At 48.5% G+C, this 18,718-nt stretch overlaps 1 protein-coding gene across 2 annotated transcripts in view; it reads left to right on the forward strand.

Annotated features, from left to right (window-relative positions):
- The window catches only part of GPC3 (glypican 3), a 153,411-nt gene that overhangs the window by 78,947 nt on the left and 55,746 nt on the right, over window positions 1–18,718 (forward strand). For both annotated transcript variants that reach the window (XM_054839327.1, XM_054839328.1), the window contains exons 4-5: window positions 13,185–13,318; window positions 16,213–16,338. In XM_054839327.1, the coding sequence (XP_054695302.1) occupies window positions 13,185–13,318; window positions 16,213–16,338 (260 nt within the window). The remainder of the gene's footprint in view (window positions 1–13,184; window positions 13,319–16,212; window positions 16,339–18,718) is intronic.

Raw genomic sequence — 18,718 nt, forward strand, 5'->3', positions numbered from 1 at the left:
TTCAATGGAATTTGTAGTGGTGCTTTTTTTTTTTTATTTATTTAATTACAAGTAGAAGGTAACTGCTAACGGTGCCCCCTCCTCTCTCCACGCACACACGGCAGCACAGGGAGCATCCTTTGACAGCGCGTTTGATGCCCAACCCAACTTTGCACTGAAGCTCACATGAATCTTTTCATTGACTTCAGTCAGAGGCAGATCACTCAGCTGGTGGCAACTTCATCCTCACTACTCTGCAGCTTAAAAAGAGCTTTTTAAGGCTGCTGCATTTTATGGGCGGGAATATCATACGGCACCCACTGAGCCTGGCTTGATCTCGCTTCAAATCATGTGTTGGCTACAGCACGAGTGCGATGCACGCAGGTTGCACGCGGCAGGATATCTTGCATCTTTTCCGAGCTGAAGTCAGAACAAGCCTAAAGATCTCGTGCAGATTAATTACTGGTTCTGCATACCTGTTTGCACGTACTGTGCCTTGGCCTGTTCCTTGCTTTAGTGGAGGAGCTAATTTGTCGTTGTGCAACTGGCTCCCAAGCGTTTAAAAAGATGTTTGGTTCTGAAATGCCCTGACATTAGTACAAAGAGCTAGCAGAGGTAGTGGTGCAGGATACATCTTAGCAGTTGGAAATGAAGGTACACAGCTTTGCAATATTATGCAGCTTTCTTCACTGCACAGAGCATCTTCTTTTCTTCTCATCTCTCTTCTTTTTCCTGGCTCCCATCACAGCTGTATTGGGCAGCTGGACATGGGATGCTTTGTGATGTAGGAGAGGAGAGAGCTGGTTCTCATGTCATCGAAAGCAGACTGCGCATCGTGGGAGGAGATGTATGGGGGTGTCTGTTCCTTGAGTCCTGGGCTTTAGGCTTTGAAATTTCCCACGGTCTCATTTTGTAATAAATTGTAATGGTCGAGGACATAATGTGAGGTCTTGAAGTAGATTGGATTTAAGCAGAAAAAACCTGAGTTTCAGGCTAAACCAAAGATCACAGCATCAGAAAGTTCCCTCCAGGTGTCTTGAGGCTTCTGCACCATCAGGAGTGGTGGGAGAGGTGCTGGCTGGGGAGGGGCTGCCCCTCCGAATGGGGAGGGCTGGGGCGCAGCCCCTTCACTGCGGATGTATTTGCAGCTGAGCTTTGCAGCTGAACCTTCTTCAGAGTTAAACCAGCCTTATGCTCGAGGTCCTTGCTGAGATCCAGGTTTAGTTTACCTGAAGGATGCTACAAGCTGGTGCATGGCAGAAATAGAAACGTCCATGGCATGAACTGCCTTTCTTCTTATTTAGCTCGGTTCCAACCATCCCTCCAGACAAGCCGTTGCCCTCTATGCTTACTGGGTAATCGGGGAGCTGCCTCTGGGATTCTCTCTCAAAACTGGCCGCACATCTTTGTTTTATCAGAGTGATAAAATTCCCCAAGTATCAGCCCTGCGGACACGGCTCCCTTGCTTGCCGTCCAGATTGCTGCAGCCTCCCGCAACCTCTATTAACATAGATGCCTTATTAGCAAAATATATTCTGGCCCATTTCCTTTCCTGAAGATTTTTACCCTTGCTAAGACCCACAGCTTTACACCACCAGACTTGTGCTCACCAATATCCATCTCTTTATGCTTTTTACGCTAAACCTTCTTTTGGCCTCATTATCCGTGACTGCAGTTTCCACTAAGACCTCCGTCTGGGGTCATTCACCGGGCATCCTTCATCTTAACTGTGCTGAGTTTACTTCCAGTGACAGTAACCCCCGTGAGTGTTGCTGCCTTAAAACTAGAACTAACTCTCCCATTAACAATGCTGATGAATGAGCCAAGAACAAACCAGAAACTTAAAAGCGACCCTCTGCAAAGCAGAAATAGTGCCCAGAGCTGCCCAGGCGGAGCAGCGGCATTTTGTTTCGTGCTGGAGAGGATGAGGGGCTGGGTTGCAATGAGTGTTTTGCTTCATTTCGAATTCTCTGCCTGTGTGTGGTGCTGTGAATTATATAATTTTTACATCTTATTGTAAAGTGCCTTTGAGGTACAAGGCACTAAAGTTAGGGCCTACAAATACATTTAGCTGAAAAAAAAATTACAACAAATAATTGAGGCAGATTTGTCAGCCGTCCACTGCAGCAGTGCACCCCTCATTGCCGGCCAAGCTCTTGAGCGGTCCTCTCAGCCTCTTCGAGTTGCTGCAAAATGAACCGGTGGCCTTTTCCATCCCTACCTGTTGTGTTCCCCCACTAATAAACCCCCAAGGGCACGGAGCCTGCTCTTGCAGAGTGAAGTTTGCTGCTAACTGCATTATTCTTTCAAAGCCTCATTTGAGTGAGAGCAGGCTGGCTGCAGAAAACTGTGCCGATAGCCTACAGCTACTTTGGCAGAGTTAATTCTGTTTAAAAAGGAAAAAAAAAAAAAAAAAAAAAAAAGAAAAAATGAGCCAGCAGTTGGGGAATTTAGCAATTCTTTATGCAGGTGTATCTTTCTAACCTAATCAATTTTCACACCTAATTCTCTTCTGCGGTGGTAGAGATGATGCTCTTAGGCACTGACCTGGAGAGGGCGAGTGAGCCTGCTGGTTAGTGAGGATAATTTGGGGGTGACTGATGTGCTCTGAGTTATGTCTTTCTAAAGCTTATTAACTCCTGGATTGCACCTATTGATCTGTATCACTGTACAAATAAACTTCATGCTGCCGCTCTCCAGAGCACCAGAGAGCAGGTATTTCTGTAGATATCTCAACTGCCTGTGCTGGTGTTTGTCATCCTTCCTCTGCCCCCTCCTCAAGGGACAGCCCAAAAAGCAGGGAGCAGAGGGTGCTTGAGGGCAGTGGGAACTGCGTGGGGTGATGCTGGGATGGCTCTGACCAGCAAAACGGCACCGGTAGGTTGGAGCAGATGGGTCCGAAAGGGTTTGCATGGCAGATCCTGAAAAATGTCCAGGACACCTCTGAGCCTTGCTTCATGCAATTCCCATTGCTGGTTTGGAGCCAGAAAGCACGTCAGTAGCGTTCTGCCTGAAGATTTTGGTGCGAGGTTTTTCTTTTCAGTGAGTTGTGGAAGCACCCAGCTTACACCTTGCAAGGCGAGTGGAAAGTAAAGAAGATGCACAGAAATGCGTTTGAAGTATTTGGTCCATTTGCTTCCCTCTCTCATTTTGGAATTGTTGCACATCAGTTTATTGGAATCTGCTTCTCATAATCAAATTCTAGTCCTCAGTTTGATGACATTAATACAGGTGGTGTGATAAAGTCAAATTAATTTCTGTCTGCAAACAGCCTATTGTTGAATGAGTCACTTTAATATATTAATCAGACATATAATATAGCATTGTAACGAGGTTAAAAGTGCACACTGATTTCCATTATAAAGATATTCTCAATCAAGCAGAAACCAATCTAATGCTGTACGTCATTCCGTAATTCAATTGTACTAACCGCAGTACATGTAAAAACAAGATGTGTTACAACAAAGTCTCAAAAATGCCCCGCAGATATTTATATTTTTATAGAAAATAATGATTTACATTTTCAATAAGCCTGATTTGTCTTTTGGAAAAAAGTAATTCCTTTATCATGAGCAAAAATCTAACGGGAGTCTTTTTACCTTGTCTGCCGTGTTTTGGGTAAATTACCTTGGTGCTGACCTTTAATTGGATTAGGCTTGGACTGGCTGTCAGGGAAAAAAAAAGAAATATGGATATGGTAGCTTCAAAACTGAGAAAAATCAACAGATGAAGAAAAAAAAATGATGGAAAAAGAACATAGGGCCTTCCTTGAGCCCCTTTTTGGCCTTGAATGGATTAATTTTACCAGCAGCTAATCTCTGCTGTGCTGAGGTATTTTTACGGCTTGCTGTTAATAACAGTTATTGTGGTTCTATTTTAGACTCTGCTTGGGGAGGTTCACGGCATCACCACGGGGAGAGCCTCGTGCACCCCTCACCAGGGGCTGGGTAACGCGCCGTGGGGTTGCTCCGGGCTTAGCTGGAAAACAAATGGTTGTAATTATTCTGCTGAAGATATTAACCAACTTAAAAACCGTTGAAATGATTTGGTGAGCTTTGGTGCCTCCAGCCGTGTTGTTTTAGTGGAAACTGGTCTTTGGAAAGAGAAGAGTGGATGGAGGAAGCAAAATGTGGCTGCTGGGGGGGTTATTCCCATGGGGAGGTTAAGGTGAGTAGAGTTACAACCCTTTGTAAGGTGTGGGTGAGTGGGGAGGAATGACGCGTACCGAACCCTTTGGAGTCGAAAGGGTTTCCCATTCAGCGCAGGAAGGGAGGAGAGCATTTTGTAGTGAAAAATACTGTTAGCGACATAAAAACCTTTGGGAAGGTTTCGGTATAAGCATTTATTGAAGTAAAAATCTGAAAAGCTGCGTATACCTGTGAGCGCGGTCTGTGCAGGTTGCAAAACGGGCATTGCTTTTTACCTGCTGGTTTTGAATATTGCCGGTTAAAGCAGAGTTAGCGGTAAGCCTTGTGTGCTTTATTTTATATAAATATTACACTTGCTATTGGATTGCTGATAGAGAGAGAGAGAACTAATTAAGGAGATGGGATATCATCAGTAGATTTTTCTTCCCTGAGATTTTATGAGCAGTAATTTGAAAAGAGCCATATTAAAGTCATTGAGGAACAAGTTAATGCTGCGTTTCTAAGAATATTGCCCTTTACTCAAAGATTATATTCAAGAATAAACAGTGTACAGTAGCTAATTGCTAGCTGACACATTATATGGCTTTATACTTCCAAAATTGAATCGGTCTGGTTTAAAAAAAAAAAAGTCATGCAGTAACTTTTTAATTATTTAGCGATGTATTTCTCAAAGAATAATTGAGTCTCTGCTCGGGGCTGTGGGGGAGAAGTTGGACTAGTAGGCATTGACCACATTTGCAACCCAGCTGACACGGCTGCTGTTAAATAACCTATTATAGACCCTGTCTCCGGCTTGCTGGCTTACGTTCCAGACTGATGGCAGGTATCTGTTTTTCCTCTCTAAATTAAGCTGCTAGGAATTTATTTCTCTCTGATTGTTCCTTTCTGTAGTGCCGTAGGCACAAACATGGTGTGATATTAAAACCCATAGAAATCTGCGAAGGAAACCAATTAACTCGGGGAAGGAAAATAACAAGCGCACGGCGCTTGCCCGGAGCTGTCGTGCTGCCCGGCTTTGCCCCGTGCTGTTCCCCATCGACCCAGCCTCGGCTGGATAGGGCAGTCCCAGCAATCTTCACTGCCGACTCCTGCAAGAGAGCCGGAGCTCGCAGCCTGCGCTGAACTTGGTGCTCTCAAAGGGGTTATTGCTTGCTTACTGGTGCTCTGCAACAGGTAGAGGTGCAGAAAGTAATTTTATTTTTTATTTTTTTTTAAGTTCTTGGTAGAAACTGGTAATCCCTCAAGCCAGTTCCTTGCTTTGCTTCTCAGTCTGTTGGGATGGAGTAGATTTAATTGCCTGCCCCAGAAGAATCTTCTAGGGGCCTGCAGTAGCAATTGTGCATGTATTATAGTATGCGCAGTGCACAGTTGTATAATTGCAATGTATTTAGCATCCTTAGCAGAAATCAGCTTTGTTACCTTGGATCCAAATTTTCTAGCACATTAGTTGTTTCAGTGCTGATTTTTAAATCAGCTGGTTGAGTTTGGAACCCTTTCAGGCTCCTCAGAGTCCCAACAGTGTGATGGCAGCATGGGGTGAGGACCGGCCGTGGCCCCAGCCTCTGCCATGCCCCCCACCCTGCCATTAGCCCACACGCAGCACGTCAAGGGCTCGGGGCTTCTCCAGGAGCCGGGCTTCAGGTGCTGTTGTGTTTTGCTCCTAAACCCAGCTTTGGTCAGTCTAGCACGTTCCTGCTTTTCTCTCTGGATTTTGCTCCCATGTCTTCCCTTTTGCTCTGTTGTCACCTTTCAGGCAAGGCTGACTTGTCTTTCCAAGAAAAAAGCCTTAGTTTGGTTGTCTAAGAAACCTTATATTGCGCAGATCAAACTTAAAACCATAATGGATGCGTTAGGATGCTACGGGGCCCTGTTCCAGGAAATATCTCCGCTTGGGAAAACTGCCTAAGTGTGTGCTGAAAATTAAGCAAATGCTTTTTCCTTGACTCTCCCAGTCAGTCGGCTGGGTTGGGTCTGAGTCCTGGCTGGGGCACCAGCTGCCTGCCCTGCGGTTTGCTGCTGAGGTCCGACTATCAGAACCGAAATATCGAATTTTGTGTTAAATGCGGAATTAACAAAACACTGGAGGGAAACACTGACTTGAAAAGTTGTGCTTTAATTATATGTCACGGATTATAAAGGCAGAAGGAACAACTGTGATCATTTAGTCTGACTTCCTCTCTACCTATAAATAACAATAAACAGCCTTTTGCTTAAACACAAAGCAGCTTTCTCCAGTGGATTAAACACTGCATGCTGGGGACGCCAGAAAGAAGAAACATCTTGTTTGCATTATTTTATGTAGGTTTGAAAGGACTTGACTCAAGCTGAGGTCACGATTTCTTTGAGGGAAAGGGCATCCTGCACTGGGAGAAGCTGGGTCAGCACAGGGGTTGGGATGTGGCGGGACATGGTGCGGATGCTGCGGCACATGTACGGGGCACTGAGCATCAGGCCCTCCTGGGGACAGGGTGGCATGACCTAACGGGAGCAGTGATGGAAATGCAGTGGTGGTCTCCATCTGATGTAAGCTGTTTGAGCCCTGGCGCTGCAGGGGGAAGTGCAGATGGGGATCATCCAGCTTCAGGAATTAGCACCAAGGCTTGAAAACCTTAAAAAACCCCTTGCGCTCCCTTGCTCCACTGCTCTTCTGAGCTGCTGCACCCATGCCATTATGCAGACTGTGGGTAGAGCAACCACGTAACCACATGATGCATCAGACCTGCCAGCTCTTGTGTCACCTCTGTCACATCAACACACATGGCTGTGTGGGGAACACATCCTGCTCCTTGCCCTGAGGAACCAGCACCAGTTAGCCCTTGGGTCACACTGGGGCATGGTGAGCGCCTTGGGCAGCAGCTGGAGTCTGCAAGGACGGCTGTGCCGTCGGCTCCTCTTCCATCAAGTCTTGAGCCCTCTCTTGTTTTTCTCTTGTCTTGCAGGCAAGAAGTGAGGCCAGGGAGGGGGCACCTGTTGATCTTCTGTGGGCCCGGTGTTCCTACTGTGATGCTGAGCCTCTGCAAAGTGTCTTGTGGTGCTCTACGTGAAGGATGGGATATAAAAATGAAGTTGTTTTTCCTTCTAAAAATGCCTCCTTAATACCTCCGTGATTTGCAGAAGTTTGAAGACCTGGTCTTCAAACCAGGTGGAGATGGCCTTCAGCATAACCTGGTCTGGTAGCTGCAGGGGTCCCTGAGCATTTGTAGTGCGTGTTTGCAGCGTGTGTTGGGCGTCACCATGGGCGCTGGTGTGACAGGCACTCTGTTATTCTAAGCATTAGTGTTTGTGTGCATTTTACACATTATAGCGTTGCATTATTTAAAGGTAATGCATTATTAAACGCTCTTCTGCTTGGCACAAAGAGTAGGTCACTTCCCGCGATTCCTGCTGCTCTGTGTGAGTGAGTTAGGATGTCTCTTATGTAATCCTTGCAAGGTGATGTCTGAATAATGGAAATCGTAATGCTATAGAGCTGATTAATAACATTTAGTACTCCATTAATGAGGAATTTTAGTGAAATGTGTGTAGAAGACATCTGTGTTATCATACTCAGTTTGTTCCTTCTGCTCGAGTGCCTGGAACCAGAAGAACAATCATTACTTAGCTAATAATGATGTGCTTCCTAAAATAAAGGCTTGTAAATTTATTTTTATGTCCATAATCATATTTTCCACTATGAGAAGAGTGTGGGAGCAGGGAATTGTCTCTTTCCCATCTTCCTGACAAAATGTATATAATGATTACAAGCATATAATAAGAGTGTTTGTCCTCGCTAAATGTTTCTTCACTTGTGTTAATCAGTATTCGTTTGAGAGTGTGGTGTGCAGTTTGTGGAAGGCGATGCAATCACTGGGGTAGTGTGGCAGATTTAAATCAGTAATAAAAGCCCTGGGGAAATTAACAAGACAAAACATTAACCACAGACTAAACATTAACATATATTAGCATTTTTATTACACCTGTAGAAATAGTAAATGTGCTTGGTTACTACTATTAAAAAGTTTATGTCCTATCCCCCATCATCGCAATGTATATTTTTGGTTTAAGCCCTTTAGAATTTAATTAAGCGGATTTCTATAGCAGCGCTTGAGTAATAGACTTCAGGTTCACTTTTACGGTGACTTCAAAGATAAAGAACGCATTTGAGCCCTGTTTATAATGCTAATAATGTGTGTGATGCTTAGCAGAGTAGGTAGTGAAAAAGAATTGGGGAAGAAGCACCCATGCAGGCAGCTGCGTTACTGAGCCTTACTGGTCAAACTGGGTTCCGTTGTTGAACGATGTGCAGGGTTCGCTGGGTACCAGTTGGTTCCTCCAAAGGCTGCACGGTCTGTTGAGGTCTGTGGTCGTCTCTTCTGTGCACACCGTAGCAAATCACCCTTTCGGAGGCTGTGTTCGAATCAATTATAATAGTTAATAGCTTTTCTGTTTAATGTGCAGCTTCTCCCAGAGGAAACTGGGGAATAGGTATAAAATGACATACGTGAACTCCAGAGAGCAGAGAAGATTGCAGGAGGAAATCTTCAAAAATGAGGCCATCCCCTTGAGGAAACAAAAAATACTGTGTCTTCCTGGAGAACGAATCTGTAAACAGAAGAGTTCCCAGAGAAGACAAATGGAAACTCCATGTAAAGTTGAAGTAAAGGTCAAATATAGCAAGCTCTCCTTTAGAGCAGAGTGGAGCTCATGGCCTGAATGAGAAGCGGCAGCAGCAGGTATTCAACAGTGTCTAATGCACTCTTCCAAATAGTTAGCTTTTTCTTTAAATCTTCTAGAAAATTACCTTTAAAAAGCTCTTACTCCTAAAAGTGATGCTCAGATTGGTGCCGAGGATCACACGTGTGCTGCTTTCCAATCTTTCCCCAGCTGGATTTACTTGCTGATGTGCAAGGTGAGAAGTTTTTGCCCCATGCGGCCACCCTGCCTCAAGCCTGGGCAGCGGAGTGGGTTCGATTGGTGGCCCCAGCGCCGCAAGCAATGCCATCCTGCCGTGGCCGGGCTGGGGTGCCCGCGGGGGCTTTGCCCTCCATCAGCTGCACTGAGGCTGGGATGCTTCACACAGAACCTGGTGCTGGTCCTCCCCGGCCGCTTACAGTGCATCATTTCTATGCAGCCGCCAACAAGTTCCCTGCAGTCCTCCGGCACCTCTTACCCTAAATTAATGGGGAAGTGTTAAAATGGGCTGATAGTGTTACTCCATTAGCTTTGTCCCTGTGCTCCTCTCAAATCAATGTTCCATCTAAAGCGGAGCCATTACGTGGCGTGCAGCTCCCAGGAGCGTTGGGAGCCAGCTGCTTCCCCATCCGGCGTGGGGACCGTCGGCAGCTGGTGGGCTCAGGGAGCTGCGAGGTCCCCAAGGAGCTCTGCCCAACCGGCAGGCACGGGCTCGCCCTGCCGCTGGGATAAAGAAATGGAGTGGTGGGTAGCGGTTGGCAGGAGACAAAGCATTCTCGTGGCCTGGGTCACGCTCGCATGGAGGAGGCTAATGAAATCAGGTAATTAGTGAGTTTGTTAATAAGCTGGGGTAGGGAGGTTTTGCGCTGGCTATTACAGTATTGGTGGCTTTGGGGTCTTGTGAAAGTTCAAGGCTTTGGGAAGGTTTTACTTGCCTTGTGTCCCCTCGTGGCAGTTTTTCGGTGGACTGGCAGATTCTCTTAAAAACAAACAAAAACCCCAACCCTCATTGCCTAAAAACCACACTACCCTTTGACTTATTCTTTTTTTTGTGGCATGATGTTCCAAACTTCAGCCTCTTCTGGGACTGTTTGTGTGACATGAAATAAGAGGCTGCATGGCTCTTGCACTGAATATACTTTAGATAAGGACTTGTGTATATTTACGATCCCGCTGATAGCATGCAGAGCCTGAGGAGAAGAGCCGGCGGTTCCCTTCTGTCAATTTGCTTTGAATTTCACATTTATAGTTGTGTGGTGGGAGGCAACCACGTATTTACTGCTGTCACTCGATACTAGTTTAGCACATGCGATTAGATATGCCACCTTCCTTTTGCTCTTACTCTTGCAGGCATGCCACCTTGCCCGTGGGATGAAGCATCTCACTTTTTCCATCCCAAGGTCTGAGGCTTGTGTTGTCCCTTCTCTGACTGCCCTACAGTGGCATTTTTCAGGACTCTTTAAAATTTTGGAGCTTGCTTCAAAATAGTGGTGATTAGGAAGAGACTGGGAAACTGGGTTCATGTGTTCTTGAGCCTGCAGCAGGGACCAAAGAGGAGGAAAGATTGAAACAAGATTTCTGAGCTGTTGTCCTAGGACCGCTTGTGGCCCAGCAAACTTTGGCAGATGGTTTGTGAAATCCTTCCCTCCCCCCAAAAACGCACACGGTGCCGCCCCTGCAAATGAGCAGGCAATCTGTTATTTCTACATTCTCTCGCTTTATTTAAAGTTCAAATCTCAGCCAGGTTTTTGTTTGACTAAAATGTGACAATCATTGCACCGTGACTTAACAAGATGGGCTGCAGGGGTATGTTTCTTTTCCTCAGAAGGTTAGTCGTTCATTGAATAAATAAATAAGTAAAAACGTGGATTTGCTGCTCAGACTTTCCAGCTTCTATCCATAAAGATTTAATCTACTGTCCCATGACAGGGCTAACATGATCCTGTTTGTGGTTTCATCTCTCGTAGGAGCCCGTGGTACCCAGCGGGGCTGCGAGGACGCGGCTGAGCCGCAGCTCCCGTGCCGGAGCTGGGAGCAGAGGGGCTGCGATACCTTCAGTGGGAGACGAAGCAGCCCTGGTCCGCCCGACTGCTTTGCTGTTTGAAGCACGCTCCCGGGTGGTGCCATTGTTCACGCTGTCGCTCCGGCCCTCCCCTCCCATTCAGCGTGTCTCAGCATCTTTGGGGAAAAAACTCTTGATCCTGGACTTGCTCTTCTCTCGGGGTTCAATAGGCTTCACCAGCTGAAAGGCAGGCTTTGAAAGGGGGGGAGGCTTTTCACAGAGCTGGGGAGAATCAAAGGGAGTCATCACAAACGGCAGCTTAAAATATCTGACCTTTTCCCACTTCTCTGCTTTACGTGCCTGTGCAGAGCGTGGGTGCAGCAATGCTGCTTTTGTGGCGTCGCTTGTTCTGTGTCCATCGTCCTGTAGCATTTGTGTACCTTGTGTTTCCCCAGGGTGGATCCATGGCAGGTCTCATCTCTGACCTCTCCGTGGGCTTGGAGGTCACCTTTGGGGGCTGAGGTCTGCAGAACCCCATGCGTCCTCGTGTGCTCCTGCCGATCTGCCCATTGTAGGGACGGTGGCACCAGGCAGCACAGAGAGAGCTCAGGATGTGCAGACCTGTTCTGCAGCAGTGGGGTCTCAGGTGTCCCAAAAGCCCTTGTCCAGGTCTCCTGCTGCCCCATCATCTCCTCCTTATCCTGGCTGCCTGCATCAGGGGACTACCTGCAAATTTTATGAGAGAGAGATGAGTGCTAAAGGAAAACCCAAAAGGCGAAGAAAACAGCCCAAAATGGAGTGTTCGTATTTTTTACTCTCTCTCTCTGGTTTTTAAGCCTACCATGTAATTTAGGGAGGGCAGTAGTGCTAACACATTCTTCTGCAAGACTTGGGCTTGGCAAGGTGGAGAGGAAGCACAGCCAAGGGAGAGCAGCGGAGAAAAAAACCAGGTAAGATGCTGCAGAAACTGTTCCCCCGGCAGCTGCAGGAGGAGCTGCTTTGGCAGAGGGAACCGGTGGCAGCATCTCTTCCCACTGCGCTGTGAACCAGAAACGGCACTGCCCAGCTCCCAGGAGGTTTCTGTTTTACTCTTCGATGTATGGCAGCCTGAGCAAACAAACTGTGCTGCTCTTGATAATGAAAGAGGTGACATTACTAATTTATTTGCCCACCCAAATGCAGGATGTAATAGAACAGAATTAATCTCTTCTCTTTACACATCAGATGCTTGTAGCTTTGGGTGGCGGGTGTGCTTTTAGCCTCGGGTGCGTCGCTAACTCTGAGTTTAGCTGCCTGCCTTGGTTCGGTGTGGTGTGAAGATAAATGAGGTGCTGCAAGGAACAGGCATTTTATGGGTATGTGGTTGGTCCCAAGCCTGGATGCCGGTGGTGGGATGCGGGTCAAGGCAAGAGAGGTTGCTGTTAGCTGTGGTGCCTTCGTCATCCCAGCAATCAGCCAAGTCCCCTTCACAACCCAGCATGGACGAGTCCTGCAGAATAGCACAGGGTGGTTCAAAAGGCGAGTTTCCCAGCGGCAGTCGTGCCTTGGGGAAAAAATGTCCCTCAGTGGTCTCTCAGAGAAGGAAATGGCTGCAAATTCATCTGCAACAGGGACTGCAGTGGTGGCCGCAGTGCTGCTGGCTGAGTCTCGGGACAGCGGCTGCACAGGAGAGCTTTAATGAGGCGTTTTGGATTCCTTCCCTCGCTGCTGCAGCCGGTTGCCGAATCATCTGTGTGCTAATGAGCTAATTTGTGTCATTAACAGAGCCCTGTTAATCAAGACCTCCCATGGTATGACTGGGGTGTAGCCATAATGCTTGCTGTATTTTAGGCCCTGATTTTTTTAATGAGTAATGATGTGTATGATGCTCATCCCCAGGCACCTGCAGTGCAGGCCATGTGGATGCTGAGCTGCCTCGAGATGCAGAACTGGCATCTCGGGATTTACCTTTGGAGAGGAGATGTTACCTAAAAGCCTGGCTAGAGTGGTGGAGCATAGCATCCTGAGATGCCGCAGCTTTCAGCAAGGAAGGAGTGGGGAACATCTCGAGCCCCCTCCTACCAGCACGAGTTTAAGCCAGCACAAGGACCTCTGCCGGTCATGCCTGCAGCTCAAGGGTTTTGACAATCTTGAGGCACTTGGATGTCCAGAAGTCTTGCCTGAAGTTTGCTGCCTTCCCTCCCACAGGGGATATTTGTACAAGAGTGGGGTTGCATCCTTAGGGCAGTAGTTTGCTTTCAGGCACTTGCATGAGCTGTGGGAGAGATGAGGATGATGGGACGACTAACCAGCTCATGTGCAGGGGCCAATGTGCATCTCAGCTATTTTCCTGCAGTATTTCTGGTCCCAAAATTTCCTTATGCTGCTGTGTTTGTTTTTTCCAGATCAGCCGGTTATGCGGCCATGCTCAGCAGAGGCAGTATCGATCAGCTAATTACCCTGAAGACCTTTTCATTGAAAAGAAAGTCCTGAAGGTGACTCACATAGAGCAAGAAGAAACTTTGTCGAGCAGGAGGAGGTGAGAATGCTTGGGCTGAGTGCGGTACCCGCAGGATGGGCTGCAGGAGCGGTCGCCATACGGGATGGCCCCATGGAAGCGGATGGAAGAGCTCCCCTTATCCATAAGCCTGCGCTGGTTTTGACTCTGAACATCAGAGCTGCTCTATGGCTGGCTCTGAAGTGCAGCAAGGTGTATACATGTGTTTTCTCACCTAGAGCATCTTTTTTTTTCTTTTTTTAACGTGTAAAACTGCCTCCTGCTTTTCATCTTTGTTTTGCTTTTTTGCAATGCACCAGGCACCCAGGTTCATACACCAAATGCCTTGTCTGAGCTTCTTGCGCACTGCTATAGTGCCAGAAATACTCACAGTGTAGTTATAGGTGGAAATGGTTGTTCTAGCCTGAAACGTTGCATGTAACACTGTGTGTGTAGGTAAGGAGGACTCATTTCACTTTTTTTTGTGCAATCTTTTACGGTAGTTCAGGAATGTTAGCAGCCTTTTATGGAATATTTTCAAAGTGAAGCAGGTGCCTCTGCTGCTGGCGCTCCACCCTGTGCTTCCTTCCCTCTCTAAACAGAAGCTGTAATTCAGTGAGCTCATGCTGGTGTGTCAGGGAGAAGCATCTTCCCTCTGGATCTGAAAGCGCACCCAGAGACGTGCGGTGCCTTTACTGCTGTCTCAAATACAAGAAACATCCCTGTGGGAGAGAAACAGGCAAACTTGGCAATTTTTGGAACTGGGGATTGACTAAGTTGGATGGATTTCTCTACAGAGTAACAGGGCCACATTCTTGATACGGTTCCCCTGAGGTATGGCACCAGGGCTTGCATTCCTCCGTTGTCTCAACACGTCGGAGGGTTACACAGCCCAGGCTCTGCCGCAGATGTCCTTTGCAGACTGTGAAGTCTAATGAAATCTGCTGTGACAAATTACGTGAGCTCATACGTGCAGATACGGAGGAGTTTCTCCCTTCCCCTTCCCGGCGGGGAGCTCTGCTCCCCAGGAAAGTTTTCTTCCATCTGTTCTCCCCAGCGCTGCTGGGGTCTGCAGGACAGGGAGCAAGGCAACGCCTGGGATGTAAGGAGCTGGGTGCGACGGGCAGTGTAAGGCTGCTCAGGGTTTGGTGTAATGAAGACCCAGGTCTTGCCTCATTTTGGCTTTTAAAGTGGTGATGGTTGGACATCCTGCCCCACCGTGAGGCCAGTGCAGGAGATGGCCGTAGGAGGGGATTCATGCAGGAGGTGAATGTCTGAAGCACCCTCCAATTTGTGCAGAGGGGTTGTGGACTGAACTCCCACCCTTTGGAGGAACTTTGGCTCCTCAGGCAAACCCTTGTTTATTGGCGTGGACAGTGATGGACAGGTTGGTGCTTGCGATGCCCCGGGCAGGCTGCGTGGTGGTGACCGGAGGGACGATTTGGGTGCCCCTCTGCCTCCATCGCTGCTGGCTCTGCCTGCACCGGCTGTGTCGGTCCGATGGCAGAAACAGGCTCCTCGTTAGCAAAGAGGCAGAGCAGAGCAGCGCAGGCTGCCTTCGCGGGGGCGCCTTCTCCTTGTTTCGCCTGCCCCCAGCTGGCAGTCGGGGACTTTGTCTGGAGAGGGAACCCCACGACAACCCCAAGCAAAGAGGGATGGAGGGAGCTAGGCACCCCTTCTGCCCCCCAGCCCGCCTAAGCTTGCTCTGTCTGACAGCCTGGCACTGCTGGGCAGCTCCCCAGAGCTGGCGGGGTGTGGAGGTGCCACCGAGGTCCCACTGCTGCGAGCACCGAGGGGATGTCCCCGGGAGTGCTCCCAGCTCAAGGTGCTGATCCGTCGTCATCCCTCCTGGGGAGGAAGGAGGCCAAGAAATATCCCCTTGCCAAATGGGGAAATGCACTGAACTGAAGCCAGGAGACCAGGAGGTGAAGTCTTACTTCCTCCAGCCCCTGCTATTCATATTAGCATGCTCTTTGTGCCATTTGGCTAATTAAATCTACCGGTGTTTCCTGGTGACAGCTGCTGAGTGCCACTGGAGGGGCCAGCCTGGGCTGGCAGGACAAGCGCATCCTGCTCCCACAACCCCTCTCCCCTTTCTGGTGGCTGTCAGCGTCCCTGGGGTCAGCTCGTGTCCCCTGGACCACTGCTGAAGGAGACTTGCTGGGGACCCTTGGTACTGGGAAGGGGCGACGCAGGGTGGGGTTGCAGCCTGGTTCGCATCCCCTCTGCCTGGCACACGCACTGCTCCTGAGGCTCCTCCTGCCTTCCCGCGGCAGAGCCATTTTGCTGAGTGTAACCTGCCCCTTTGAATGCAGACTGTGACGTGATGGCCAGCCCAGCGTTGCCTTGAAATCATATGTTTTTGACAGCGTGGCATGAAACCCAGTGTTACCTATCTGTACAGGTCTGTGCTGAGAGTGTCTGCTCTGGTCTGCCACCAAAAATGCCACCTGCCCTTGCAGGGATGTTGGATGGCTGATGTCAGGCGGACAAAGTGACAAGGCTGTCCTCTCCTGAAGGACCTCTGTTGACTTCTGCAAAGTGGAGGGGACTGCTGGCAGCCTCAGCACTTGCAGCTCCGATGCACCCCATGTATGCACGGGCTGAGCCAGCAGCACCTTTCCTTAGGTGCTGTGAGAGTGCAGAGAGTGTGTCTGGCTTTGGTGTGCTGCGTGGTTGGGCTGAGGTTCTGCTGCCCCAGCATCCCTCCCATCGCTGGTGGTTTTGCCCCAAGAAACACGGATGCAGCCCTTCGCTGAATAACATCAGGGGATGATGCAAAATGCTACTTGAGGTCAGAAATAAGACCAATGCTTAATGGTTTGTTACCAGCTGCTTTCTTGTGTTTGTGTGACTACCTTCACTGGTTAAAATCCACCAACTCCATCTTCTTTTCCTCTTTTAACTGACACCATTTTTATCTCCCTGTCTTCCAGGGAACTCGTTACGAAGCTGAAGTCCTACGGCAGTTTTTACAGCAACTTGCCAGAGTACATCTGCAACCACAGCTCTGCTGTTCAGAACGACACTCTTTGCTGGAATGGACAAGAAGTCGTGGAGAGGTGAATCACATCTCCCTTCCCCTCCCTCTCCTCTGCTTATCTTTTGTTAATGAGCTGCAGGAGTGGTCTGTGACCAGGACACGGCTCGGTCCCTTAAGAAACCTTTTGCAGAGCCTGCGTCCACCTGTGCTGCAGCTCAGATGGATGTGCACAGTCTGCACGGAGAGAAGTGGTTGTGTGCTGCCCCCCACTGAGTTTTCTGCGCTCTGCTGTGAAAACCTTGCAGCCATGCCCGGTTTCGGTCAGGGTGGGTTGGTAGTGGCGAGCCGAGAGGGGAGAGCAGCAGCAGCTCAGCACAGCTGTGCTCCCATGGCAAGGTGCACCACGGTGCCAGGGGTAGCTCCTCCGGAGCAGCAGTGGGGGCATTGCCACCATGCACTGCGTTGCGGTGGGGATGTCTCCAACCTGACTCCGTGCAGTGGTAGCAGGACAGCATGGCTGGCATCCCCTGCCCCATCCAAGGAGTGACAAGGGAAATCACCTTGTTGGGTTTCTCCTTGGCCATGGCTCTGTGCTGGAGGGGGTCAGGACTACTGAGCTCTGGTGGTTCCAGTGCTGCCATCCGATCATCTTCCTTCAACCGAGCCCTGGCTGTCCTCTCTGGATGGAGCCATTCACACCAGGGTCCAGCTCATGCCCTGGCCACTTTTCCCTGCCCCACTCGTTGGTTCTGAGGATGTCCTGGTGGTAACTGTGAGGTTAATAAAGACACGCAAGTACAGGAGTAATAGCATAAAGGGGAAGGAAGCGTTAATAGAAATGGAGATGCTTTTTCTTGCAAAAAATGCCCCTCAGGAATGTTAAAGAATGTGGAAATAGAACTTAGAAATGTTTTTTATAATTATACATAAATCTCCTGTAATCACCCTTCTTTGCAAAGCATCCTTTGCTATTAAGTAGTTTGCATAAGGGAAGAAATAGAAATAAAATCAGGAAGTAGTGAAATGCCAAGATATTAATTATGACTTTTTGATCAGTAACCTCAGGTGGTAATTAGCCTGTACTTGCAATACTGACCTGAAACACTGAAGGGACTGAAATAGCATCAAACTATATTTTGAAAAAAATTGCTCAAGCATCTAAGATCACACGCTTAATAAAATGTACTTACTTTGCCTAAGGAAAAATGTGTCCTCTATATGTACCTATTTCTGGAAAATCTTGTGTTTCCATGCCTATGTGAGAAGTACAATTGGAAAAAAAAAAAAGATTCTTTCAATACTGTCTCACTGACTGTTAATTAAAACTTCTTAAAACAGTGCTATAAACGCTGCAGCTTTGCAGGGGAGGACCTAGGGTGAGGTCTTTGCTTATGACAATTCACCAGGGCCGCAGCCAGTGGCCCTGGTCCAGGTCCTGCTGACGCCACAGCTGGGTGAAGTGGCAGCAATGGAAAGGTGCTGGGTCCAGATCCTCCCGCAAATATAAGTTCAGAATTAATTGCAGATTAAACATGACTTTAGATGACAGCCTTCTCCAGCTTTCTGCTGAGAATACCAGTGGGCCACCATAGGCAGAGATGTCATCCTAGGTCCCCTGCTGCAATGGTGTGGTGTTGGTGGCACAATACAGCAGGTCACGTAGATGCAAAGGTTTGTGGAGGGGGCAAGGCAGGGAGAGGATAAAGTGTGTGCGCATGAAGGGGGCACCAAGATTTCAGCCCCTGGCTGTTAAGTTGAGGATTAAATCCTCTGCTGTGCTTGAAGAGAGCATGCCTTTCCACTCCTCTCCTCCTTGCCCCCTCTGATCTATTTCACAGATGTCACCACCTCTGCCAGCTCGTATGAAATATTAGCAACAGCTCCCTTGCAGGCAGATATTGGTGTTTCTTACTGCGAGCAGAAAGGGGTGCTGAGAGTTAAATCCCCCATCCCCTTGCAGAGACATCAGTGGTGTCCTGGAGGGGGAAACTCTTGCTGGCTGGGCAAGGATGCAGTGTGGGTGGTGGCTCAGGCAGAGGAGATTTGAACCCCCCCTGAAGGCAGGGTGTTCACGAAGGGGGGAAACTGGATGCACAAAATGGAAATAGCTGTTGTCCCTTAAACACATAGATTGTCTTCCCACCTTGTATTTTTAGCATCTGCAGCTGTAACCCTTCCCAAGGTGACCCTCTCCTCTCCATAGGCTGAGAAAGTGTCTCATACCTCATGGTGTTTCTGCCGATGAAAATACAGGAGTAACTCAGCTAAATAAAGCTGAACTAAGATAACGGTCCGGGGTGCTCCTCTCCCAGGACCTATTTGCAGAATGTTTCAAACAGAAGCACGCATATAGTTAAAATGGTCTCTAAAGCCAATTGCATTGCTTCACGTGAAGCCAAAACCGACTGCTTCAAGCGTTTGGACTTCCCAGCGTGGCATTTCTTTCAGAGTGTCTGGGA

This window comes from Grus americana, chromosome 12 (genome assembly GCF_028858705.1).
Source record: "Grus americana isolate bGruAme1 chromosome 12, bGruAme1.mat, whole genome shotgun sequence".
In the NCBI taxonomy this organism is placed as follows: domain Eukaryota; kingdom Metazoa; phylum Chordata; class Aves; order Gruiformes; family Gruidae; genus Grus; species Grus americana.